We start from the raw sequence: 16380 nt of genomic DNA on the forward strand, positions 1-16380 counted from the left end.
TGTGGGATGGAAAATTTAATAGGCAAGTAAGTTATTCAGTTAGTTTTATAGGTTGTTGGGAGTTGTACTGCAGTGGTTGTTGCTCGTTTTATTGTATTAATTTGACTGTACTGTTTGTTTATCTCCCCTGGGAACTTAGATGGGAATCAGCCAGCAGCTAAATCTAGTAAAATGCTTCTTTTATCTCTAGAAAATAATGGTTTTTTTGTTCATCATCTACGACAAATAAAAATAAATGAAAAGAATTAGGGCAGTATTGAAGGAAGAAGGGGGTTCAGTCCAGTACTAGCAAGGTGGACCTGATAAAGTGGGCGGTGGATGTTTATTTTAAGCTTGAACAAATTCAATTTGCAGCTTCCCTCCATCTCTTCCTCCAAAACCTCTTGTTGCTAAGGAGGTTATCATGTTCACAAGCCTCATTGCCTTCTGTGAGGCTGGTAATGAGGAACAGAAAGACAAACCACATTTCAGATGCTCTCCTCAGTTTAAAGTGACAAATTAAGCTAATCTTACTCAGGTTATCATGTTCTGCTTTAAGCCTTTAATTAGACTGTACAACTGTGTGCTTGTACTGCACAGTGTCTGAACGCTTAGACACTGTCCTGCTTTCCTGACAAAAGCCAATCCCTCTCATCATCTTTTGCATGAAACCTGATGGTGATGTCTTTATGGAAGCAACTGAATGAAAGCTAACTCAGTTTACCTTAAGAAGAGAAAAAAATCTTTGATATTCCCTCCAAGCATGAAGACCTCCCACACTGTCCAATCTGGTTCTGAGACCAGTGGGTGACCTACCTTGTACAAGATTTGTTTTTGTTGTTACTAAATGTTTTATAAATTCCCTGGTTAATGCTGACACTCTCAGTCATTATTTGGTCATTTCTGGATCAGTCCAAATGCTCCAGGTTTTTCTTAGTTGACCTTTTACTGTTGCGACAGCTGATGCACGAAGAGCCTGAAGCAGTGATGAGAATGGATGATCTCTGCACTGGCAGGGGGTCTTTGTTAATGACAGATCCATTAGTGTAATATTACACCAAGGTTGCAACATTAAGGTCATTCTTCCATGGTCTGATTTATGTCTAGTCTGGAAGCTGATCTGGTCTTTCTTCATTACTGTCAACAGACTGTAAACAAATGAAAAGTGTCAATTAATGAGTCACCTTGATTACTGTCAGCTATTACATAATGCTGATTTTTCTATGTGCATAAAATCTGAGTGGTAATCAATGTGGGGGTTATGGTATTGTAAGATTAATGACTTTGCTTTGAAAAAAGGTTTGGCAAAGTCTATTTCAGTTGGTACTTTACATTTCAGCTTCACTGAGCTTACTGTTACTGTGGACATGAAGACAGATGGAGAGAGTTGTAGATAACTGCAGATAGTTAGAGACCAATGGAGACAGGGTGACATAGTTGGAGATAGCTGGAGATAACTGCAGATAGTTAGTGGAGACAGGATGAGATAGTTGAAGACGGTTGGATATTTGTTGGAGACAGTTTGAGAGGGTTGAAGATAGTTGAAGACAGTTGGAGACAGTTGGAGATGTTTAGAGACAGTTGGAGATAGTTGGAGACAGTTGGAGATAGTTGGAGACAGTTGAAGACAGTTGGAGATAGTTGGAGACAGTTGGAGACAGTTGAAGACAGTTGGAGATAGCTGGAGATTGTTGGAGACAGTTGAAGACAGTTGAAGACAGTTGGAGACAGTTGGAGATGTTTAGAGACAGTTGGAGATAGTTGGAGACAGTTGGAGATAGTTGGAGACAGTTGAAGACAGTTTGAGATAGTTGGAGACAGTTGGAGACAGTTGAAGACAGTTGGAGATAGTTGGAGACAGTTGAAGACAGTTGAAGACAGTTGGAGACAGTTGGAGATGTTTAGAGACAGTTGGAGACAGTTGGAGACAGTTGGAGATAGTTGGAGACAGTTGGAGACAGTTTGAGATTGTTGGAGATAGTTGGAGACAGTTTGAGAGCGTTGGATACAGTTGAAGATAGTTGAAGACAGTTGGAGACAGTTGGAGATGTTTAGAGACAGTTGGAGATAGTTGGAGACAGTTGGAGATAGTTGAAGACAGTTGGAGACAGTTGGAGACAGTTGGAGATAGTTGGAGACAGTTGGAGATAGTTGGAGACAGTTTGAGATAGTTGGAGACAGTTGGAGACAGTTTGAGACAGTTGGAGATAGTAGGAGACAGTTGGAGATAGTTGGAGACAGTTTGAGAGGGTTGGAGACAGTTGAAGATAGTTGAAGACAGTTGGAGACAGTTGGAGATGTTTAGAGACAGTTGGAGATAGTTGGAGACAGTTTGAGAGGGTTGGAGACAGTTGAAGATAGTTGAAGACAGTTGGAGACAGTTGGAGATAGTTGGAGACAGTTTGAGAGGGTTGGAGACAGTTGAAGATAGTTGAAGACAGTTGGAGACAGTTGGAGATGTTTAGAGACAGTTGGAGATAGTTGGAGACAGTTGGAGATAGTTGGAGACAGTTGGAGACAGTTTGAGACAGTTGGAGATAGTAGGAGACAGTTGGAGATAGTTGGAGACAGTTTGAGAGGGTTGGAGACAGTTGAAGATAGTTGAAGACAGTTGGAGACAGTTGGAGATGTTTAGAGACAGTTGGAGATAGTTGGAGACAGTTTGAGAGGGTTGGAGACAGTTGAAGATAGTTGAAGACAGTTGGAGACAGTTGGAGATGTTTAGAGACAGTTGGAGATAGTTGGAGACAGTTTGAGAGGGTTGGAGACAGTTGAAGATAGTTGGAGACAGTTGGAGACAGTTGGAGATGTTTAGAGACAGTTGGAGATAGTTGGAGATAGTTGGAGACAGTTGAAGACAGTTGGAGACAGTTTGAAACAGTTGGAGATAGTAGGAGATCATTGGAGACAGTTGGAGACAGTTGGAGACAGTTTGAGACAGTTGGAGATAGTTGGAGACTATTGGAGACATTTTGAGACAGTTGGAGACAGTCGGAGATAATTGGAGACAGTTGGAGACAGTTGGAGATAGTTGGAGACAGTTGGAGATCATTGGAGACAGTTGGTGACAGTTGAAGACAGTTGAAGACAGTTGAAGACAGTTGGAGATGTTTAGAGACAGTTGGAGACAGTTGGAGACAGTTTTAGATGGTTGGAGACCGTTGGAGACGGTTGGAGACAGGTGGAGACAGTTAGAGATAGTTGGAGAAGGTTGGAGACAGTTGGAGAAGGTTTGCTACGGTAAATATTGAACATATCATGTAGTGGATTCAGAGCTAGCTGTCATCAGCTGTGTGACATTTCTCCAATCATAGAGCAGGATTCATATCGCTAACGTTGTGATTAAGAACTATTAACTATTTACCAAGGGATCCCCAGACCCCACCCCTCATTCATTCCCACCCCACAGGAAGCGTGTGCGCCCCCCGACATGCGCAAGCCGTGCAGACACCCAAGTACCTGTTTTCGTTTTCGTTCCTGTCAGGAACAGATGACCCATTTCAGCATTTGGGAAAAAGAAGGACGAGATGTGAGGAAACATGGAGGACGGTAAGAGAGAGAGAGGAAGTGCAGACGATACAAGACAAGCTCCATAAACACACACACACACACACACACAAAGACACACAGAGCTGAGTTGACTGCAGGGAGTAGCAAAAGTCTGAGAGAGAATCACTGCAAGGGATTAATGTTGCGATTATAGTCAATAAAATGGAATGAATTAGACAGCATGAAGCACAACGCATTATTAAAGTGTTTATAAATGACAATCATATTATAAAACAAACTGATTTAATGTTGTTTCCAAGTTAATGAATTTTGGGTTTTTTTGTTTTTGTTCCACACGAAAACAGAGGTCCACTATATGGCAGTAAAATCTGAGTTAGTTCTGAATGAGAGTCTGAATACCAGGAGAGGCTTGTCCTCTGATGACAGTCAGAAACATCCCACTCAGGATCTTCTACAGGATAAACGGTTAACGGTAAGCTGCCAGCAACACTCATACTCAGCTGAGTTTGACACATCTTAGATTAACAAAGCAGGTTAAATTGAACAGGTTTGTATTGGAAGGAGTGGAGATAAAGAGAGAGAGGCCAGAGAGATCAGTGGGACCTGGAAGGAGCAAAGAAACACATCACTTACTGACAGGCTGCAGCTTTCTGGACTTTATCAATGATCTCCTCATGAATACGGGCTTCTCTGCTCTGATTTGTCTGCTTATTGTCACGTAATGTCAGTTCATCCTAACTGCTTATCACTTAGTTTTAACAGTAAGGCTTTCCGCTGCTCCTTCAGCTACTTAAAATGATCTCGGTGTAAAAACAGTACATAAGTGCATGTCGGCTGAAACCATGCGGAGAGAAATCTGTTTCTTTATACTTACTGATAATCAAAGGATCCATCCTGGTCCTTCTGATCCACCGGGTCCAACGGGAGGTCTTTTTTATCGCGCACTAACAGGAGAAAGACAGAAGGAGTGTTTCAAGCACTGATGTGATGGGGAAATCTGATTCACAAAAGTTTTCCGAGGTTAGTTTGAAAACTGGCAAAACCATTTAGTCCTCACTCAAGTTTCACTGATTAGACTGTCACTGTGTCCAGATTCCATAGTTCCTCCCTGCCAGCATCCCTGCATAGTGCAAGGTGCTGATTGGCCAATTTTAACTGCTGAAGATCAAAAGCAAAGGATGTTTTTTGGTTCCTGTCCATAGACTGTATATAAAAAGATGGACGGAGCCTCTGTGACGTCACCCATCGGTTTCTGAAGAGCTGAATTGAAGCTCGGTAGGCAGTTCCTACCATTACCATCTTGGCAGGGGCATGCGTGTCGTCTCGCCCGGAAAATACAAGTATGGGCAAAGAGGTGGAGCTGAGAAGGGGGGCTGTGAGCGTCATGGTGGATGATTGACATCGAGCGAACTCTGAGCTTTCTGTAGCTAAGAGCTAACCAAGCTAACCCGGAGATAACAGGAGCTAACCAGCTAACGGAGGTAAGCGGGCTAAAGCTAAGTCATGTTGTTAACCGGCTAAAAACCGTGGTTGTTCTACATTCTTCTTACTTAAAGCGGGAGATCGGGTACCTGTCAATCAAAAGGACATCCCCCTGAAAATGCTGAATTTTGAGATTAAATTACTTTTAAAAGGGCGAGTTACAAAAAGAATTCACTCCCCCCACAGTTGTCATGAAGGTAAACCTGACTTATTAAACCTAAAATGGATTTTTGAACCAGGCAGTAAACATGTTTATTTCTGCTGTGAAATTGGCCTTTTTTAACATCAGAGTCTATGGGAATTAGCGCTTTTGTAGCCCCAAGTGGATGAAGGGTGGAACTGCGGTTTTATGCACTTCTGCATAAGCTTCACTTTTAACCGCCAGGGCGCCATCCATCTTTCATATATGGTCTATGTTCCTTCCTCAGCAATAAAGGTGTGTACTGCAGTATGCATGTGGAGCACAGTAGACTTTCTCCAGCTTGACTGGAGCACCAGGCTGGTTTAGTAGTAGGTTTGGAAATGTGGGACTGGTTTGCTGGCATGTCAGTACTGGGAACACAAGCTGGTGTGAATCTTTCTGTTAAATGTTAATCTGACTTTCAGTTAGTTCAGAAAGCTTCGTCACACTGCTGCACCTACCGAGACGTTTTGCGAGAGCAGTCACGTAGCCAGCACCTAGACATCATAAAAACTGTAAAACATTACCAAAAGTCTATTTTCTCTCTGCGGCAAACATCACCACACACTGCAGATCAGAGCAATGCTGCTTTCAGACTGTTTTCTGTGTTTAGATAACATGAGACGTTCCCATCTTTCTGGATCCTCGTGATGTTTCCACTGTGATTTTGGGGCCTATCCCTGATTCTCCTGACTGATAGAAGTGTCATCAACATCAGCCGCTGGCTTCCTGAGATTTTTAGCTGCATAACACCTCTATTTAATAGAGGTGTTATTTATTTAATAGTTTTTTAATATAATCTATTAAAACATCTAGAAAACCACACAGTACTTTCCTGAGACTCCCTACTTTATTAATTGAGCTACTGTCTTCTGGTTTAAAGTAAAAGAAAAAGTAATGTGTATTTGTTTTAGGAGGAGATATATTCTGCTGTGTTTCAGGTGAATTTACTCTGAAACTACTGTAATAATCTCCTGTGTCTCAGCTTTCTTTTGAGAGCCTGCATAAACCCCTTGTAGCTGTGGAGATACACTTCTTTTACTTTGTTTATGCCAGTTTAGACAGGAGACAGAAAAACAGGCCTCATCAAGAAGAAGTTATTTAAAAATAATACTTAAGATAAATTCATGTGTTTCATTAAAAACTATGACATATTCGTTGCATGCATAATGATCCGCTGGTTGTTACTAAGTGCTGTGTGTGTGTGTGTCTATGCTGCTTTCAGGCTGCGAAATTATCTATAAAAAAGTATGCATCTGGCTTATAGACATGTTTGTGAATTAAAATAAAACATAAAAAATTAAACTCACTAAAAAAATTCAAATCCAAACCATTTTCTGCTCTGTGGTCTTACCCGGGTATTTACCCCCACGACTCCTCTTGATGAAGCAGACGATGAGGAGGATGAGGATGATGAGGGCAATGGCGCACATCAAACCGATGAACCATCCCTGAGTGGCTATGTCGACTTGGTCTATGTAAGCTGTAACACACAGAGAGCGAAGGAGAGGAGAGAGAGGAAAGGAAACGATGAGTGCTTCTCTGGATATTCATGAATTAGACGACCGGAGAGTTGAGTGGACTCAACAGCTGAATTCCACTTCTTGTTGTCAAACTCGACCACTGCTGACTGAACCCACCGCAGTCCCAGTGGGATAGTCACATTCCCAGCCACACCTGTGGCCAGAGTACTGCCACATTCCCATCATGTGGGACAGAAACGGTTCCTGCCGTCTTAGGAAACACATCATGGCGGGTGACAATCTTGTGGTGCTGATTCTCATTCATGACTGCACAGTCAAGACGTTCTAATCAGTATAACACACAGGACAAAGTGCTCCAAACACAATTTGTGGTTCGAATTCAAAGTTAGCCAATATTTTTCAGGAAATACAATGTCTCTATGCTGGGAATAAAATGTGAGTTGATGAGATCTGCAAATCATTGACATCTAATTTATTTACATTTCACACAGAAACAATACTGAATAACTGTTGTATTGTCATCATTTCCAACAACTCTGAATATAATCTCCTACAGGAGACAAGGAGACAATCAAGCCTTTTTTTTAGTTTAATAAAACCAAACCACTGATCTGGTCCTGAGCCAGCAGGTGAGGATGTTTCAGTGCTTGTTAATTCACAGATAACCAGGTAGATCAACGCTACATCAGAGCGTGCAAGCTTCATGAAGCACACAGCCTGTTTATCCTCTGTTACGGCCTTCCTCGCTGACTCAGAGTCACATCAGCAGTGGATCGTCATCATTACCGGTTGATTTCTTGACATCAAGCTCTGCACAAGCCTTAATCAGGTGTGTTCCAGCAGGGAAACTTCTAAAACCTGCAGGACAAAAGCCCCTGAGGACCTGGACTGAGCTCAGATGCCTGATTAGAAGCGGACTAAAGCTTTTACTGAACTCGTCGTGTCACGTTGCAGCCAAGTTTTGCTTTACGCACCGAGTCACATACTAGCAAGTGGATGTAAACACACTCATTGCTCTTAATGTTAAGGTGGCTGGTTCAACAACAGTATGAAGATGTTATTGGAGGAAGAGAGGAAAAGAAAGAGGGATGGGGACAGAGCAAGAGATAAGACAAGAGTAAAGACAAGACCAGAGTGATCCAAGTACAGGTAGGATTCAAGATGGATTCCCAGTTAGCTGCCAGTAGGGGATTTGTTCCTGAAAAGATCTGCATAAGTTCTGTAGTGCATTCTAAGTTTTACATTTCACCTCGTGGTGTACCACAGGGCACAGTCTTTAGTCCCCTCCTGTTCTCTGTTTACATGCTATTTCTCAGCAGCTTATTCAGGACTTTAAGGTAAACGATCATTTCTATGCTGATGATCCTCAACTGTGAATAGTGATAAACGTTATGAGTCTTCCAGTTTGTCTTTCTGCCAAAAAAATCCTCGTTAGACCAAAATCTACTAGAGTTAAATGACTTTGTTTTTCTGTTTGGTCCCCTAATTCCATCAGTTCAATTGTTTTGTAGTCTTTTCAATCAGATTTAAGCAACAAAACTGCTGGAATTTTTCATCAGAACTGACACCCAATGGACCCTTAAGACCTCTGATAGATTTAAGTCCTCCATAAATCTTTCTTTATCAGAGGAAGTTTGGTATTGATGATGGATATAATACAGATTCTGTTGTGGATGATCTGCTGTCAAAGGGCACATCCACATTAGCCTTTTTGATCTGAATCCGAGTCCGTTTGCTCAGAAAGTCCGCTTCATTTGGGGAAATGTGAATGCACCAAACAAATTCGAATTAAGACCAAAGAAGCGGACTCGGTCCAATTGGGTAAATACATGGTAATGGCGTTAAGAGTCATCTGCGTCGTCTGTTGTTCACACTGCGTCCATTGTTGCAGTGTATTTCTGCAGTATGCTTGCATAAGACACAATAAAAAAAAAACCAAAACAGTGACAGATTCGTCTCCATGTTTAACTCGCAACAGTTTTCTTCTTCACGCAAGTCTTGTTCTCTCTTTTACTAAATACTAGTGCAGCGCCACCTTTGGTGAGAATGGGAATATATTACTGTAAAGGTATGGCGCGTTTGACCAAAGTGTGGCATGAATGCGATCTCGGTCTGAATGGATACACCCCCCTACAACTGAGCCGAGTCCCCAATTGGGCCAAGTCTAGTGGACTATCCTGATGTGAATGTACCCTAATTGCTATTATTACTGTTTCCTTTTATCAAATAGCCTGATAATAACTGATACTAGTTAACAATGTAAATTCTGTTCTAGATAAGATTTCGCTTGATATTGTTGTTGTTTTACTGGTTTTTAATTCTATGCTACTCTTAGACCTTTTATATTACTGTTTAGAAAAGGAGTGCAGAAAAAGTCACAAGATTTCATTTCATTTCATTTCCAAAAGACAAACAAAGTGAAATAACAACATAGCTCTGACCTGTAGTCTGGTGTCTGACTGGAGTCAGCGTTTTTAAAAAAAACCATGCAAGGTAGTAAAACAGGCCACGAAGACTCACCCTGCTGTTCACATTGTAAATGACACATCTGTACTCAGACCAGCCCACCTAGCTGGATCTCAGGTTCCACCTGCCCAGGTGTGGTCTCACCTGCTTTGGTCTCAAAGGTGACATTTTCGCTGCTGACGTTGTGGGGCTCAAGGGAGTAAACCCTCAGACTGTACTTGGCTCCAGCAGTCAGATCCGCCACAGATATGGGGGGCTGTTGTTTCACTTTAACAGTTTTCATCGATTTGTCGCCTTGGAGACACAAGAAAGGGGCCAATCTCACTGGAGGGGGATGCAGCTATTATCTCACAGTTACAACTGGTTCCCGGAGTCAACTGAAACAGATAACAATGCAGTGCCCATCGCCATAATATAGATCCATAAACACGGTTTCTTTTTAGTAGATCTGAGTCCTCATTGTGACTAAAGGGCCAAATTCTGTGGGGGAAAAAAATCAACTGGAAAAGGTTTGTTAGCAGTTGCTTTTCAGACAAAACTGCAATCCCATCCAGTTTTCAGGCGGGATCACAAAGCTTTCCTCTTCTGGAGTAATGAAGGGCTCAAAGGGCAAAGCGTTGTTGATCTCAGTTGTTCACAGGGATTTTGTTCTCATTAGGTTTAAAAGACAAGTGGCAACATCATCTGCATCTTTCTGTGGGAAAGACGTGCCAGTCCTGACATGGCTGAGCTATATGAGCATGACTCTGAGGTGGCAGTGGAAGTAGAGGGCGAGGTGAGGTAGTGACATCATGCACCATGCTGTCAGCTGTTTACAAGAGGCCATTTCATCCAGCAGGATAATTTCCAAGCCATGCTGTTCACACCCGTCTGCAAATCGACCAGAGAACAGAGCACATGCAAGTCATTTCCAAGTGGTAATCAGTAAAAGAGCAGCCAAGACCGAGCAATGTAGCCTCCAGCTACATTTAGGATCCAGATGTCCTCTAGCGCCACACTGAAATCTACGTTTTCCATGCCGGTCCTTCTCCTATCACCTCTACCAGCTGTTCATTATCCACATCCTGAATATTTTCAGAGTCAGATCTCCTCTCTGACATCCAGATGGTGACTGGTTTAGTGTAATATGCTTGAAGCACACAGCATGCCATTGTTTTACAAATTCACAGGAAAAGCTACGCTTGCAAAGCGTTGGTTTGAAGAGGAAGAGGAGGAACTTCCACAGTTGTTTGGTAAACCAGCTGTTAGAATTTCTGAAGGGCAAGTTATCTCCCAAGTTACCACAGAAACACTGTTTACTACTCCTGTTGTTCTGCTACCATTTTAACGCAAAGGATCCATTACAGAACTGTTAGCTAAGGACCATCAGACCTACTGCTGACAACTTCCCATGTCTCCAACAGCTTATGTGCATTGGTCACATCAACAAAACAGCAATGGTGATAGACATGGAAGGATGTGGATGTGAAGAATTATTGCTGTTTTCTGGGTTTTTTAAATCTACTGAGCATTTTAACCCCTTAAGAGATCCTGTAGGAGTTGATTGGCATAATATTATATAAAGCAGGAAATTATGTATGTTTGGGTGTGTGTTAGGTCAGAAAGGGAAATTAATATTGACCTGTTCATCAGAAAACGTCGTTAGTATGCAGCGGGCCGTTTGTTTCCTGTATGGATTGGAAAAGTTACGACTTGTAAATAAATCAGCATTTTGCCGGCAGTGTCTAGACAATTATTTACAACATCTACGCCAGCTAAAGGCGTCAGACAAATTTCCAGATCTAAACTCTCCACTGGCTTTAAGCATTGCATCATGGATTATTATGGTTTCCATTTTAAATGAGTCAGTCTTTCAAAAGAACTTCAGCCTAAACACACATATCAAACCACAATTAGTGTTAGTTTTTTTTTTTTTTTCGTTTGCTTGTTTTTATCTCTTTGAAAGACAGTTTGTTTACAAAATTCCAATTTTGTTTTGGTTTTTCTTTGTTTTTTTTATGAAAAAGGATCCCATAAAATGCTGTCTATGCTGAACATGAAAAAGTGGAGTAAATGTCATAGACAATACTAAATCAAAAGATAAAAGGCTATAAGTAAAACACAAAACCTGAATCGAGTTTTTGTGTTTAAGATAAATGTGACATCAAAATGACATTTATAATGGTTCTTAAGATCATTCATATTTGTGTAACTTAGTTATTTTGGGATAATTTAAGGAACTAACATAAAACAATAAAATTATTTAAAAGATTATCCTCTGGAAACTTTTGGCTACATTCAAACCATAGAAAGTAAAAATTAAAATGGGAAAAAAAATGCCCCAGGGATCTCTTAAGGGTTAATTAAGTTAACAGACACTTGATGGATAATTTTGAGTTACATTTTCTTTTTCATCGTTTAGCAAACACTTCCTTGACAGAAACATCAGGAAGAGAAGGAGGACGACTGGATGTCGATGAAGAGCAGGAGGGAAGGTAAGGCAATCCCCCTAAAGAGTCAAAGCTTTCAGGCTTGACCTTATAGAGCAGGTGGGAGTGGTGAACACCAACAAATCTATTTCATTACCCTTCTTTCATAGCTCTCTTCCTTTCCTTCTCATTTTAAATTCAGACATCATTAAGAATTAAAACTACAGCCCAAGTACATGAAAAATACATTCTCCCTCCTTTCCACCTTCGATTAAAGATCAAGACGTAGACATGAAAAATGTTGGTCCAAATATTTCCAACCTAAGCCCATTATCCACAAAAGGAGGGATGATGTATTTTATGTATTTTAGAAAAGTGTGAATCAAGAGCAAAAGCAAGCGATAATGAGGGAATGGAACTGAAAAGTGATCAACTCAGAAGCAAGCAGAACAGCCTGGTCACGATGCCGCTCCAACCAATGTCGTTCAAAGCCAGGCAGCGAAAAAAAACAGCAAGAAGGTTTTACATCACTTAAGCACAGAGATGGTCTTACACATACACTCACACACATGGTCTGCTTCTTTAGGAGTGTTTGCATCAACCAACCACATCCTTCATAAAAAAACTGGGGTCATAATGGTGTTTATTAACCCTTTTATGCACAGTGTCCACTTACATGTACACCTATTTAAAAACTATCTTATCTAGTATGCCCACAAATAAATATGGTATATTTATTATTTACAATTAATATGATACAGCAGCAGTATTTTCATAATATATTTATATTGTAAAAGTATGATTATATATGTCATGTTCAAGTGTTTTTAGTTTATAACAGTAATGAATTAAAAGTAAAATATGATGAACATTTATAGAAGATGCATCGCCGTCTAAGTGCAGAGGTAAAACACTGTCTGTCTGTCTAAACATAGGATTTATTACTTATAAATCTTGTCTTTTTTCAATTATTGTTATTATTACAAATAAAAATACAATTCTTTGCTAATATTATGATGATTATTATTGTTATTTTTCACCTCATCTTGCAGATCATGTTGATGTATTCGCCTCTGGATTCAGAGTAATAACATTCACACTGACTCATTTCACCTTTTTTGTCCATAGACCACTTTACACGACCTGTTTTTTGTTTATTTTACAGTTGTGCTCATATGTATTCACCCCCTTTCATTAAAGAAAAGGCTGAATTTACAACAGTTACTCAAATAACTGGAGACTTAAAAAAGGAACAATAACTAAAAATTTGCAAAAAATATAATTTAGTAATATAAGATACTGTTTTTTTTTTCCATTTAATTGAGTTGAAGAAAGAGAAAAAAACAAAAACAAATTAGTCCTGGACAGATTACAGCACTTTTCTGTTGAACAGTGGGACAAAATACCTGTCAACAGGTGCAGAAGTCTGACTGAGAGGAACAGAAAACACCTGACTGGAGCAGAAACATTAAAGGATTGTTCAACTAAATATTAGTTTATGAGTGATGGAATATGTAATAAATTATCTTATTTGTTTTCTTTTTAAAAAAAGACATTTTCGTTGAACCAGAATTAGAAAATAATGTAATGATTTTCATAAATTTTTTATTTATTATTACTTTTGTCAATTTCAGCTTATTTTACAAGCAGCTGTTTTTTTCCTTCTTTAATGAAAGGGTATGAATAAATATGAGCACAACTGTATAACTTTTGTGTACAGTTGCAGCTCAACTGGTTGAGCACCCAAAGACGATAGCTCCTTATTCCCTTATCTGGCTCTGAGTCCCTGTCAGTAGGCGGTACTGTTCTAAACTTTCATGCATGAAAGGGTTAAAATGTATTTTACAACTACATAATAAATTTGCTGCAAAGCTTTTCCATGTGTTATAAAAATGACGATTACAGAATTTAAGAGATAGAAGAATAAATCATAAATCTTATCATCTGGGCCAAAACTGGAGTTGAGGATGGATTTCCAGTTTCTGTTATCCACCTCCTCTGAGGCTCCCTCCCCTCCTCTGCCTGATACTTTGGTTGGTTTCTTCTCTAATCTAAATCTTGTTACATCCTCCAAGAGAAGCAAGAATAAGAAAAAAGTTTTTGCTTCTGGTGGAGGACGTAACAAGCTTAAGTTTCAGAACTAGTTCTAGTGTTCAGTGACTCATTGTGGGCTTCGTCTGGTTCTTACTCTCCAGTATAAACTCCAGGCAAAACTCGCTGCTGCTGCTGGTCGGGAAGTTGTGTTTCCAGCTGACGTTAACCTTTTTACTGTTCGGCTCCACTGTCAGATTCCAGATCCCCAGCCCAGGAGCCACTACACAAAGTGGGTAGGGGGTGGAGGGTGGTGTCAGAGGCAAGAAGCAGAAAGGTCACAGTTAAAAAAAAAAAAAACACATACAGGACTGTGCTTAGACTTCTGATTGATGCTAAATCTGACTTCAAATAATCTACTATTTTTTTTTTGCCTTTTTTTTTTAAAAGAAAGAAAATGCTGACATTACTAAAATAAAAATGGGAGAGAAAGTACAAGAAAAGAAGTCAAATATGTAAATCATTCAGTTTAGATTCTCACTTCCTGACCAGGAGAAGTGTTGTTGGCTACATCCCAATAATCTGCTGTAATCCTCTGCTGTCTGGACAGCCGCTACAACACAGTTTATCAGGGTGCAGCTCGGTTGTAGTTTCCTGCTCTGTCAGGTGTGGGAAAACAACCAATTTTCTATAAATAGCAGGAAGAAGTACAATGGAACAACAGCATGTACCCAACACGTTCTGATCGGCACGCTTGGTGGTGACCAGCACCGGAGGCATGGTGGTGGTGGTGGTGGCCTCAGTGGTTGTACTGGTAGTCGGACTTGTAGGAGTGGTCGTAGTTGAGGTACTACTTGTTGTAGTAGCAATTGTAGTGGGAGGAAGAGGAGGAAGGGGAGTAGGGGTGGGAGCAGGCGACACTGTGGCGTCGGTAAGATCAACTACAAAGGAGGAGGACGGAGAGAGCAGAGGGTTAAAGACATGGTGGCAGGAACGTCACGCATGATCACACATTCACACTCACAGCAGGAAGTCCAGAAACATCAGCGGGGTCTTCCCACTCACAGTCATTTTCATGGCGTTCCCACTCACACACACCCACTCTCACAATCTTCCCACTCACACACCCTGAGTACGAAGTGTTTTCTCTCTGCAGAAGGGGTGTCAAACTCATTTTTAGTTCCAGTCCCACATTCAATGGAATCTGATCTCCAGCGGGTTAGACCAGTAAAATAACAAAATAATGACTTGTAGATAATTAAAATGCGACATTTTGCCCTGTACTTTATAACCAAAAGGTAAAAGTACATTATCATAATAAATACATATTATGAACTATCATTCAACAAAACATAACAGCCCAAAATATCTGGAGAAATAACAGAAAGTATATATAAGTAAGTATATATATATATAGATATATATATATATATATATATATATATATATATACACACACACACATATATATATATATATATATATATATATATATATATATATACACACATATATATATATATATATATACAAATATATATATATATACACACACACACATATATATATATACAAATATATATATATATATATATATATATATATATATATATATATATATATATATATATATATATATGTTTTTTTATTATATAAAATATATAAGATTATTCAATAAATTTCCAAAATTTATCAAATATTTAAATGTATTGTTTTGTATGTAGTGATTTAGCTTTGTATAAAATTTTTATACATTTTTTAAGCATCATATATTAAAACTATTTTATATTTTATTATCCATTAATATCTATATATATTGTTTTTTATTTTATATTTTTATCTGCACATTTGTACGTGCATTACAACTTCCAGATTGTCAAAATAAAAAAGCATTTAATTCAAGGTATATGGAAGTGAAAACTAAAGTATTTCACATCATAATCAGGATATTTTTTCAAGATCTAAGATGTTTTATACATACATACATGTACGATTAGGAATTACTGTTAGATGACTTAAAAGATTACAGGTTATATCTTCCATGTTATATTCACAGTTACCCAATTCACTAGTCTGGCCAGACTGGGACAGTTTTGGATTTGTTTGACACTCCTGCTTCTCAGAGATCAACCCTCGCTTCATCCCATGTGGTCACTTTAATGTCACTGCCATCAAGAGGACAAATGCTGACATTACAGCAGGCCATCTCGACCACAAACATAATAAACTAAATTTTATTTGAACATCTGCAGGGATCAGTGAAAGTGACTGCTTTATTAAGTCCAATAACCAGAGAATAGGTCGGTGTGGAAAAATGGTGGCATGAACACAAACTGTTTCCATTTTAATCACAATTAAATTCGAAATAAATGAATAGAAACTGATGTCAGTCTGTTGTTAAAATAACAGATTGTAAAACACTGTGATGCCCCCTTGTGGGGACCACCCTCATGTTGGGCTGGAAAGCAGTTCACACAGAATCCCACTTGAAATGACATCCACTATTACTGTACCTTGAAGTAGATATCATTTCCAGTCAGGGGAGGTCCAGAAGCAGATGTCCTCCCCCCACAAACATCCCCATTCAACAGCCCCAGACCTCAGTTAGCATGCTTGCATACGTTTCCAAGCATGTTCTCAAGCCCCCAAATGAGTGAAACATCTGCATGTTCGGTGAACGTTGAGCGTAGTGAGTTCGGACCATGCAGCATAACACCACCTTCTCTCCAATCATATGATATTCTATCCCATCCAGTAATAATGTTCTGTCAGACTTAGTAATACCCTATATGACCCAATAATAATGTTCTATCCAAGCCAATAATATTGATCCATCAAC

General features: G+C 39.6%; 1 protein-coding gene across 7 annotated transcripts in view; it reads right to left on the reverse strand.

Annotated features, from left to right (window-relative positions):
* The window catches only part of nfasca (neurofascin homolog (chicken) a), an 89327-nt gene that overhangs the window by 11764 nt on the left and 61183 nt on the right, over positions 1-16380 (reverse strand). For 2 of the 7 annotated variants that reach the window (XM_079242946.1, XM_079242945.1), the window contains 6 exons: positions 14273-14482; positions 13699-13824; positions 9247-9396; positions 6507-6635; positions 5614-5649; positions 4364-4433 (listed from right to left, as the gene is read on the reverse strand). In XM_079242946.1, coding sequence (XP_079099072.1) covers positions 4364-4433; positions 5614-5649; positions 6507-6635; positions 9247-9396; positions 13699-13824; positions 14273-14482 — 721 coding nt within the window. Of the gene's footprint in view, positions 1-3438; positions 4093-4363; positions 4434-5613; positions 5650-6506; positions 6636-9246; positions 9397-13698; positions 13825-14272; positions 14483-16380 lie in introns of all 7 variants that reach the window. The other 5 variants (XR_013771361.1, XR_013771360.1, XM_079242947.1 and 2 more) reach the window with 5 other exon arrangements.

The sequence above is a fragment of the Telmatherina bonti genome, assembly GCF_933228915.1.
Source record: "Telmatherina bonti genome assembly, chromosome: 6".
In the NCBI taxonomy this organism is placed as follows: Eukaryota; Metazoa; Chordata; class Actinopteri; order Atheriniformes; family Telmatherinidae; genus Telmatherina; species Telmatherina bonti.